The sequence below is a fragment of the Diceros bicornis genome, chromosome 32 (assembly GCF_020826845.1).
Source record: "Diceros bicornis minor isolate mBicDic1 chromosome 32, mDicBic1.mat.cur, whole genome shotgun sequence".
In the NCBI taxonomy this organism is placed as follows: Eukaryota; Metazoa; Chordata; class Mammalia; order Perissodactyla; family Rhinocerotidae; genus Diceros; species Diceros bicornis.
The window spans coordinates 26,700,319-26,712,597 of record NC_080771.1 but is presented as its reverse complement, the minus strand read 5'-3'; the positions used below and the strand labels follow the sequence as shown (position 1 = coordinate 26,712,597).

The 12,279-nt window shown below is 35.9% G+C and overlaps 1 protein-coding gene across 1 annotated transcript in view; it reads right to left on the bottom strand.

The window, feature by feature from the left end:
* CNTNAP4 (contactin associated protein family member 4) overlaps positions 1–12,279 on the bottom strand; it is a 261,402-nt gene that overhangs the window by 72,003 nt on the left and 177,120 nt on the right. The window contains exons 13-15 of the mRNA XM_058528320.1: positions 10,554–10,751; positions 5,767–5,923; positions 331–458 (exon numbers count right to left, since the gene is read on the bottom strand). Coding sequence (XP_058384303.1) covers positions 331–458; positions 5,767–5,923; positions 10,554–10,751 — 483 coding nt within the window. The remainder of the gene's footprint in view (positions 1–330; positions 459–5,766; positions 5,924–10,553; positions 10,752–12,279) is intronic.

Sequence of the window (12,279 nt, the reverse complement as noted above, 5' to 3'; positions counted from 1 at the left end):
GATTGGTGGTTACCAGAGGGGAAGCGGGGAGGGAGGAGGGCAAAAGGGATAACTAGGCACATGTGCGTGGTGATGGACTGGAATTAGTATTTGGGTGGTGAACATAAGAATAGGATGTAATCCATGCAGAAATAGAAGTATAATGATGTACACCTGAAATGTATACAATGTTATCACAATAAACAAATAACAAAAAAAAACACAACTATTTCAGACATTGCTTATGAGTTTTCACGACAGAAGTCTGATTAATTATGACATAATAGAAACATGATTCTTAAGTGACATCACTTTCCTCAGATATGTATACAACACGTTGCTACCACTTACTGTCTCCCCAGCAGAGCAGAGGCCCCAGTCTATAAGCTGCTTCTGAATGTGGTCGGCCTGTGTCTGTAATCACTATCTTAGTTACTGGCAGATGTTCTTTATAAGAAAGGAATCCAGTGTCATTGGTCCTAAAAAACAGTAACAACAACAAAATTCTTAAAATTACTCTGATTAACATAATTATAAAAGAAACAGTAATCCTTATTGCATTTCAAAGCCAAGATGTTCCGAGCTATATTTGCACACACAAAAGAGTAAGGATCAAGTTGTTCATCTGAGCATATAAACACATGGCAACATTTTAATGTCTCTTGCAGACAGTATAGAGTTAGTCATTTTTAAATTCATTTGGTCATTTTCTACCTTTTAAATGGAATGGTTAATCTATTACCATTTAGTGTAATGATTGATACTGTGTTTTTAGATCTACCATTTTGGTATTTGTTTCTTATTTTTTTCCCATCGAGTGTCTTGTATTTCTACTCCCCCGTTCCTGCCTCCTCTTGGTTTACTCCATATATTTTTAATTCAATTTTACTTTTTTATTCACTTTTTAGTTATATTTCTGTTTATTGCATTTTAATGGTGCTTTATGAATTACAAAATGCATCCTTAATTCATCACAGTCTATTTAGATTTTATGTTTTATTACTTAATATAAAATGTCAGAAGCTTACTCGGGATAATGTTTTTAACATCTTCCCCTACACATACACACCTGTTCTTTGTGCTATTGTTGTAATATATTTTAAATCTAGATGTTATAAACTTTACAAAACAATTAAACAGTGAATTTTAATTTATTTTTAAATTAAGAAAAGAATTTAAATACTGGCTTTTATATTTACTGACATATTCATGATTTCCAGTGCTCTTCATTCCTTCCTGAAGATCTGAGTTTTCATCTGCTATTATTTCTCTTTAGCCTGAAGAATTTCTGTTAGTATTTCTTATGGTGCAGTTCTGTTGGCAACAAATTCTCTCACATTTGTTTAATCTAAAAAGAACTTTATGTCATCCTCATATTTGAAATATATTTTTGTTCAACACAGAATTCTAGATTGACATTGCTTTCTCTTTTAGAATATTAAAGATATCATTTCATTGTCTTCTGACCTGTGCTTCTGACAAGAGGGCAGCCTTCATTTGTATGCTTGTTCGCCTGTATGAAATATCTTCCACCAAATCCACCCAACTTGGTTGCTTTCAAAATATTCATCTTTATCTTTGGTTTTTAGCAACTTGAACAATAAGCAAAGATATGCTTTTCTCTGTTTTTATTCTGCATGAGATCCTCTGAGTTTCTGGAATCTGCACATTGACGTTATGTTAGTTATTATCCCAAAACTTAGTGACTTAAAACATTTATGATCTACAGTTTCCATGTGTCAGGAATCTGGGCATAGCTTAATGGGATCCTCTGGCTTAGGGTCTCTCTCAAGGCTACAATCAAAATTTGGCAAGGACTGCACTCATCTCAGTGCTTGACTGGGGAAGGATCCACTTCCAAGCTCACTCATGTGGTTGTTGGCAGTATTCTGTTCTTTGTTGGTTGTTGGACTGAGGGCCTCAGTTATTCACTGGCTGCTGGATGAAGGTCACCCGCAATTTCTTGCCACATGGACTTCTTTCCAGGCGGTTTGGAAAGCAAAACATGGCAGTTTGCTTTATCAAAACAAGAAAGCTACAAGAGTCAGAGAGAGAGTTGCAAGCAAGTCAGAAGTCACAATCTTTTGTAACCTAATCTTAGAAGTGATAGCTCATCATCTTTACCATATTCTATTCATTAGAAGCAAGTCACAAGGTCCAGGCAACACTCAAGGGGAGGAAATTGCACAATGGTGTAAATAACAGGCAGTGTGGATCATCAGGGGCCATCTTGGAGACTTGTTATCACAGACATTTACTAAACAAATTTGATAAATTTTCACCCATTGTTTCATCAAATATTTTTTTGCCTCATTTTATTTCCTGTCCTTGGAGACTCCAATTTCTTGCCTGTTAAATCACTGATATTTTCCCACAATCCACAAAGGTTCTGTTAATTTTTCTTCCAATCTTTTTTTCTGCTTCTTCTTTCTTCACATTGAATGATTTCTATTAAGCCATCTTCAGGTTCATTGGAGATTTCTTCTGCTATCTCCTATATGAGTTCAAGTCCATCCAGTGAATTTTTCACTTCAGATGTTGTACTCTCTCATTCTAAAATTTACATTTGCTTCTTTAATGTAGTTCTCGTTTATCTGCTTAGAATAACCTCTGTTCATTTGTTGTGATTATTTTTAATTTTAAGTCTTTAGGCATGTTAATTTTTTATTTATTTATTTTTTTTTTAGCAACCAAAAATTTATTTTATAATTAAGTTCTTAAGGTCTTAAGTGGGGTAATGCATACAAATTCAAACTAGTAATGGATTTCTTTTTCTTTTTTTTTTTTTATTGCAGTAACATTGGTTTACAACATTGTATAAATTTCAGGTGTACATCACTATACTTCTATTTCTGCATAGATTACATCATGTTCACCACCCAAATACTAATTACAACCCATCACCACACACATGTGCTTAATTACCCCTTTCATCCTCATCCCTCCCCCCTTCCCCTCTGGTAACCACCAATCCAATCTCTGTCTCTATGTGTTTGTTTGTTGTTGTTATTATCTACTACTTAATGAGGGAGATCATACGGTATTTGACCTTCTCCCTCTGACTTATTTCTCTTTGCATACTACCCTCAATGTCCATCCATGTTGTCACAAATGGCTGGATTTCATTGTTTCTTATGGCTGAGTAGTATTCCATTGTGTATATACACCACTTCTTCTTTATCCATTCGTCCCTTGATGGGCACTTAGGTTGCTTCCAAGTCTTGGCTATTGTGAATAATGCTGCAATGAACACAGGGGTGCATGTATCTTTACGCATTGGTGTTTTCAAGTTCTTTGGATAAATACCCAGCAGTGGAATAGCTGGATCATATGGTAGTTCTATCCCGAAAATTTTGAGGAATCTCCATGCTGTTTTCCATAGTGGCTGCACCAGTTTGCACTCCCACCAGCAGTGTATGAGAGTTCCCTTCTCTCCACATCCTCTCCAACACATGTTGTTTCCTGTCTTGTTAATTATAGCCATTCTGACGGGCATGAGGTGATATCTCATTGTAGTTTTGATTTGCATTTCCCTGATAGTTAATGATGTTGAACATCTTTTCATGTGTCTTTAGCCATGTTTATAAGCGTTGCTTCAAAGTTTTTGCCTACTAATCAAACATCAGTGTCCCAGGGTCTATTTCTAATAACTACCTTTATTTTCTTGACTTTGGATCAGAGTTCACTTTTTTTTTGGTATATGTAATAATGGTTATAATGTTCTGAATATTATAGGTGACACATCGCAGAGACTCTAGATTCTGTTATCATTCTCTGAAGACTTTGTTTTTGCTTTCACAGGCAGTTAAATTATAACCTTATCACAATAAATTGTGGAGGCTTGGTTTTACACTTCTTTAGGGTGGGCCTATGTCAGTCTTGCTCTTAGTTTTCAATCATACTCAGTTCTGGGACATAATCATTACTGTAAAGATATGGACCTTCTGTCATTTCTATGGAAAGCTGAATGTTTTACAAAGCCCATCTCAATTAGTGAGACTTTAACCACAAATTGTGTCTCTCCTCTAGTAGCTGCCTCTGAAAAATCTGTATAGTTTGTTCAGTTTCCCAGCTGTAGCTCTCTGCTTGGTTCCTAGAAATCTCCGTGTGTATGTGCAGTTCAGGGGTCAGCTAAGGATCAGAGGGGAGTTGATATAGTGGACTCCCCCAGGTGGTTTTCTCTTTTCTGGGACTTCCTTTCCCTGCTCAATTTCCAATCATTCTCTAGGCTCCCAACTCTGTCCTTTGATACCTCAAGCCAAAAAAATTCTAGTATTCTCTTTGAGTTCTAGCTACTCCATGTCATGTGGTCTGGTTAGTACCCTCAAGGGAAAAGGCATATAAACATGTAACTCATCCACTTGGGTTTTCCGTTCTTTCAAGGGTCAAAGGCTCCCAATCCTGGCAGTTTCTGCCTACATTTGGTTGTTCTTCACTTACTTCAAGTGGATGTTTTTATAAATATATTTTCTGGGATTATAAATTTTATCTGAGGAAGGTTAGTTCTACGCAAGCTACTTCACCATAAGCAGAGTTTAATATGAGAAGTTTCAAAATCTTATTTTTAAAAGTTATTTTTGATGAATAATGTGTTATGGAGGCATTGGAGAGTTATGGTGATTAGGTTAGGTTTTTTCTCTGTTAAGCACTGCTATTAACATTTTAGTCACATTTTAAAATACAATATTACTGTGTAGACATTTTTTTGTGAAGGCAGTGAGAAAGAGTGTCTTCCAAAGGGACTAGAATTTTGAAAAATCGGAGGTTGAGTAAGAGAGACAACATTCTTCACACTAAACATGTAACACAAAGTATAGTTATGACTCCATATAGATGCCTCCTTCTAGGATATTCTAAAAGAATCTATTTTTGATATAACATAGTCTTACATGGGATATGATGCAATTCCAAACGTGAGCTCAATTAACAGCAAACTTATCACCAGAATTAATGTACTTTCTGTAACCAAATCAATCATATTTTCATCTAAATTGACTATTAATATTTTTTAAAATAATTTTTTTGTGCAGATCCAGTTGCTTACTGATGTAAGATTTACATATGGTATGTTGAAAATTTACATAGTCAAATAAAAATTTAAAAATATTTTCACTTCCCCACTAAATAAAATCAATGTACATTCCAACTCTAGTCTCAAATGTAATAAATATCTTTTTTAATTTTTCAAAGGAAAACATAGGCATAAGACTTCTCTTCTACTTAGAAGAATATTTCAAGCTCAATTTCCAAATCCCTAAATGTTATAGATTTCCTTTTTCAAAATACGATAAACAGAATGTTAGTTCTTTGCAATGAGGTTTGTCCTTTAAGAAAATAAAAGAGCTACATGTTCAAATAATTGTGGGAAATTCTGAGTTTACATGTTTAAAAATTTTATAGGCAGGTTATTGAAGAAATGTGTTTTAGTAGTTAGTGGCTGTACATATATTTTGAGAATAATAGAATTCTTAATTTCACTTAATTTTCAAGAGAATGATAATTGACTAACAACGAAGAGGAAACATGAAACAGAAGCCTCTATTTCACCATATTACAAAAACAAAATGTACATGATTCACGGTCCATTACAAAAAAATTCAAATAAAAAGACATTGTTCTCAACATTTAGGATTCAGATTGATTGTAACACATTTCATCAAAATAAAACATACCTTTATCTAAATTCTTCACTGTACTAACCTGGTTCAGTATTTGCCTAGCTATACATGTTTTGAGTGATTCATTTAAAAAAAACTATTTTGCATAAGGAAATCATATGGAAATCACCATTCATTCCGGTCAGCATCACAGTTACAGTAATACTGAGAATCAATGCAGTTCCCCTCTAGTCCACAAGTACATTTTTGAGGATCAGGCAAAGACCCTCCCCAATAAGTCTGTGTTTCATTGGTTCTTCCAACCCACCAGCTCAGCGGGGTTCCATCTGAAAGAAAAATGTGAGAAATGTGACATCTGCTTTATACCCCACTGCCTTCCATCCCAGTACAACGCCCTTCCTCCAAAATCGTTAAAAAGAATAACGAAAGATTGACTTAACATAGTGATATTCCAAACACTGTAATTGATGGCATTTCCATAAGAAAGCTTTTTAAAAAATATTTTATTATTTAAGCTTAAATGATTGATATATTTTTCTTTGAGTAGAAAAGAATCCAGCAGTTTCTATTTAATTCAGGCATGATACTAAAAAATGTATTGAGAGCAATTCACATATGCAATTTCTTTAAAAATAATTTTTGAAACAAGAAGCCATCAAAATATAAACCACAGTAATTAACATTTCAGAAACAAAACTGATGTGAGATTGTGAAATGTCCATTAAAACATATGGAATGTTATGTAAAGTCAGTGATTTATCTCAACATATTTATTGGCTAAAAATATATTAGCTGTATACTAAACATTCGGCATGGTATGACACTCCCTTGTCATAATTTAAGATATATTTGGAAGTATGTCTTTTTTTCTTCCATTTAATAGCTTGGCTATTTATTTGGAGACTACAGAAATAACACTGAAAGATCTTTATGCCTGAAGCAAATACTACATTCAAGAGCTGCATTTCCCTTGGCCAAATGCATTTCTTTCTATGATGAATGTCAAGCTACCAGCTCCTTCTCAGAGTTAGACTAAACATGATGCCAAGGAACTGGAGCAAAGAATAGACAGAACATTTAGGTGAGGCATGCAGGCAATCTGTCTTAGAAATAAAAAATAGGTAGAGAGGAAAAATTGCAGTCATTTGAGAATCAGGGCATGAGAAGAATGTGATATCAAATCAGTCAGCTCTTCAAAGGTGTTTGATCATTTTTCTGTTGACTTTCAAAGCTTTTAAGTTGTTGCCATCAGCTCTACTGAACATCTGGGACTGTCACTAATTTCTCGCTTACTTACAAATGCCAATGCTCATAATAACTATTAGATCAGACCTCTACTAATGCTGACAATCTTTCTTCCAGCATCACTATACATGCCAGTCCAGGCCATGCCAAAAAGCAAGGAGAAATGAGAATCTTATTTTATGCATAAATACATTAATATCAGGAATTTCCATCTTTTTTTAAATGCATGATTAACTCATCAACCAAAGGTGAAACCACCTTGAAACATTTAACAGATATGTTTCAACATACTGCTTAAAATATTATGTGCCCATAGATTAAAAAGAAAATAAATCATTATTCCTAAATATTGAATAATATTTTTACATCTAAAATTTCCTATCTTTCCTATAAAATAGAAACCACTGAATGTTTTAAAGGTACCAAATACCTTTGGTTACCTTCAAGCCTTTTTAAGTGTCCTAAAGAGCTTAAATAAGTACAAGAAAGAATTCAGAAAATCATGAGAAATTTTGTGTGTGTGTGTGAGGAAGATTAGCCCTGAGCTAACATCCATTGTCAATCCTCTTCTTTTTGCTGAGGAAGATTGGCCCTTGGCTAACATCTGTGCCCATCTTCCTCTCCTTTAAATGGGACACTGCCACAGCATGGCTTGACAAGCGGTGTGCACCCGGGGATCCGAAACTACGAACCCCGGGCTGCAGAAGGGGAGCATGCGAACTTAACCACTATGCCACCAGGCCTGCCCCGAGAAAATTTTTAAAGTTAAAAATTGAAGGGGCCAGCCCCATGGCTTAGTGGTTAAGTTCGGCACACTCCCCTTCAGTGGCCCGGGTTCAGTTCCTGGGCGTGGACCTACACCACTTGTTGGTGACCATGCTGTGGCGGCAACCGACGCACAAAATAGAGGAAGACTGGCACAAATGTTAGCTCAGGGCAAATCTTTCTCAAGGAAAAAAAAAAAATTAGGGGCTGGCAGTGTGGTGTAGTGGTTAAGTTCACATGCTCCACTTTGGCTGCCCGGGGTTCGCAGATTCGGATCCTAGGCACAGACCTGCTCACTGCTTATCAAGCCATGCTATGGCAGGCATCCCACATATAGAGTAGAGGAAGATGGGCACAGATGTTAGCCAGGGACAATCTTCCTCAGCAAAAAGAGGAGGATTGGCAACAGATGTTAGCTCAGGGCTAATCTTCCTCACCAAAAATAAAATTAAATTAAAATTTAAAAATTAAAAAAAATTTAAATTATAAAATATCAGTGATCATGGTAAAACATTCTACTTCCCATAGTTAAAATCTCAAATCTTTTGAGTATTCACATTGGTCTTCCTTCCAATGTGCTGAGTCTCAGATCCACAGCTTGCTGAAAACATTTTCATATACATTCCACTTTATTCATCCACAATTAAGGCGCCTTTATTACTTGAAACTGCTATATCTTCAAGATCTGAAACTAAATTTAACTTGTCTGACACCACCCTCCTTTTCTTCCTCACATATTTCTTCTTATGAAGTCAAAATCCAAATTGTTCCCTCTCTTTTCCACCTCAAATCCATTCTACATGAATTCTAGGGTCATGGACCTGAAGAAAATCTGTGGATTTAACAATTATCATCATTTCTTGTTCTACAACCTTTTAGAGTTTACTATTTTGTTTACTAGTGGCTCCCAAGCCTGCCTGAAACACCTGGGGAGCCTTCACAAAAAGATGCATGGGCACCAGTGGCCATGAAGGTGGAGATTCCTTCACATTCTATGTCGTTCCCTTTATTTTGCGCGGTGCTCGCTCACTACCCCCTTGGGTATCTTGTGTTCTGCTTCTTTTAGAGTTTGACTCATTTGTGACTTTAATGATCATCTTTCCTTTTGTCTTTCTTTTCTAGTTAAGGAACTCAGTTCATTTTGTTACATCACATTCATTTACCCTTCTACAAGTATGGTTCTCATTTTCTTAGAACATGCTTCCATATTTGTTTATCTATTTTTAGATTCCAAGATCAATATTTAGCAACAAGGAACAATCCGTTGCAGACTAAACTGGTATGTTAACTATAACCATGATGCACCAGAGAGCTGGGAACAAGAGGAGCTCACGTCGTCCACTTTCTATGTGTTAACGCCACCCAATCATCACCATAGCCCTGTGAGGTTGGTATTATTGGCCCCATTTCAGAGAAGAGAAAGCAAAGACTGAGAAAGATTCATTTATCCAAGTTCTATACCTAATCAATGAGAGACCTGGAACTTGAACTCGGATCTCCACCCACCTCTAAATCCTACGCTGTCTGCACTACAGCTATCTGATAGCCAGTCACAGATGGGATTGAGGTTCCAATGGGAAAAGATGTGAGGGGAGACCAGCAAGATGGGAAGGGTTTGGAGGGTAGAAGGCTGAATGAGAACATTCTAAAAAAGATGAAGAAGGAGGAGGAAAAGGAAGAGGAGAGGGGGAGAACTCAGGCATGGGGGAGAAAATAATCTGGTTGTATTAAGTGAGTGGAGAGTAAATAGGAGAAGGGCTTAACTGGAAATGAAAGATGCAAATGTCACTCCAAGAGTTCAAAATTTTTCTGCGTGATCCATATGACATATGATATTCACATAGGAAACACATTCCTTTTAAAATTCTTGTCTTTCTATCTGGAACTCCAACCTCTCTTAAGACAACAAATGGGAGTGAGCATTAACAAAGTGGCTTTATTGTGCAGATATCTTAGAATCTTCTCTAATTTCCAAAGAAAAATAAACCTGCTAGAATATTGCTGCTAGAAAGCAGTCTGTTGGCATGAGGGCTACATAAGCAGGTGGGTCCAGAATATGCAGTTTTCGTGTCCAGATAGAAGAGTCTGTTTTGGACAGACAGGAGCTAGGAAGGCACTGCTGCTTCTTAAACAGAAAAGTGTCACGATAGAAGCAGCGTTTCTTAAAGGTTAATTTCCTTCATAAAGATTAATATTTTGGATTATACATTGGATGGTTGGAAGATATGGAGAGATGCAGCTGGGAGACCAGTTGGAAAGCTCCTGCAGTAACTTCAAGAATTAGGTCATTGAGTCCCATACTAAGGCAGAACTAGTGGGACCTGAGATATGCTCACATAATGAGCTGTTCTAAAGGAAGAAAACACAAAACCAAACAAGAATTTAGGAGCAGACTTGTTACTAAAAGTAGAATAAAAGAAAGAGTTAAGATGGTCTTTTGATTCCTAGTTGAGCTACTGACTAAACTCAGTTTCTAGCAGCCTATTCTAATTTTCAACTCCATCCAGAGGCTAACTGTTAACAATCCATGAAAAAGAGTCACACAGAATAGGCCTTGTCAAAAAAGTAAGCCATATTTTTATGAGCTCTTTTTCATGATAAAACAAATCGTATGTGTCACTTGCCCTTTATCAGGAATAAACACAGCATTCATCAAGTATCAGAACGAAGCCCTTTTCTGTATAGTTATCCGATTAAGGCCAGGAAGAGATTCCGACAGTCATCAAGGCTTTGAACAAACCTCAGTGTAAATTGACCTTGTTCTTTTCTTCAGGCAATAGCATCTCTGTGACTTCCAGACTGTGATATGTTTGCTGAATATACAGGGAGCACACACCCTCAGCAGCTATACACCACCACCTTGGCAGAATTAAAATCCACAGGAGCTGGTTAAGTAAAGTGCACCACGCGATGTGTGCATCGTGACAGATGCCTCAGTTTACTTACCTGGTTTATTTCCAAGCCGAGACTTCTTGCAGTAGTAGGTAAGCTCCTGTTCACAGTGCTCCGCACGGTTAATTGTGGCCTGGAGTTGCTCCATGCTGGCCACATACTTGAAAAACCCAGTGTATGGGTTCTCTGGATTAGTATTTCTGACTCTTGTTAAGTCAGAGCCATTGTGTTGTATGATGGTCCACGCAGTTTCTTGTATGCAGAAATGGGGGAAGAAAGAGAGGAGACCATCACTAGTCTGCAAAAGTTAAAATAAATAAAGAAAATCAAAATCACCTTTTATCTGAGTCAAATTTTTCTAGTCATCAAACCTCTTTGAGAGGCAGAATCAACACAAATGGATCTCAAAATTTTTTAATTATGGTAAAGTGATTCTTTTCCCTGAAATTTATACAATTGCCACGCATTTACAGTGATTTTATTTTACTTTTTCATATAATTTAGCCAGAAAATATTTATGATGAAAAATATTAGGAAAACTGATTATTAAAATTTGTGGTTCATTTCATTTCATCAAATCTGATATTCTATGTTTTAAAGATGCATCATTTTATTTTCCTTCAAGAAAGAAAAAAAAATGCTGCCTATAATAATTTTGAAATATTGTTGATATATCCTGAAATCAGAGGTGTTACAACGTGAAAAAAATGTTCATCTTCGAATTTGTAAAATAGTTCAAATGACATAATGTAAAGAATGACTTTTCTACTTTTAAAAATCATTTGTGTTACCAGCAAAAAGCAAGTCCAATTTTTATGGCCTGTGTGTATCTCTCTTCAGACAACATTTAATTATGAGTATATATCTATTTCTTTTTAAATCAAATTTGAAATAGTCATTTTGGTATCATGTGACCCACACAGCTTTGCAATGCAATAGGAAGTTACTCTTTTGAATGGAATGCATCTGATACAGCATCAGCAACTCAACTAACACAAAAAATAAAATATCTTTGAGTATTTACTAGAGCTATCACTACTGGCACCTAAATGTCTGTAAACATTTCCATCATACTGATTACCAAAATTATTTAGATGAAATGAAAACACTACAATGTTTGTAACAGAAGATAGACATATTGTATCTATCCTTCAACTTTCCCAGCAATAGACTCCATATTATATTACTGTGATATATGCAGACACAAGAACAGATTAATCAAAAGGCCTCTGATTTAATAGGTAGGAAACAGATTGGAAGTTGTCAAAACTCTGCTATATATGTGCTGTTAAGTCACATAATTCTTCTGTATTACAGACGAATATTCCAAATTGGAGGAAAACAGTAGGTAGAATTTTTTCCCCTCTTTTTAGTTAATACACTCACATGGATCAACAATCAAAACAAGATAAGAAATTTCATTGCCACCCCTCTCTTGGTCATCAGAATTTTGAATAGATAGGCCTGCTAAATAAAAGAGACAGGAGGCAAATTTGACAGCCTTATTGGCTCCCATGTGTGGATCATTATTTTTCTCTGAAACAATAGCTCTTATTTGTATTTCTGCCTTGCATTTCAGCTCACCATGGAGCTTTATCAGTAAATGAGTTTCCTTAAAGACGACATGATATATAACCTAATGAAATTAATTACAGATGGCCAGACAGGGGTACAGTGTAGAGACCATCAGGAGATCTGAGCTGCAGATCTGGCATGGATCGATGCCCTTAAGAAAGTCAGGTAAAATCTGAGCCTCCATTTTCCAAATTTGGAAAATAAA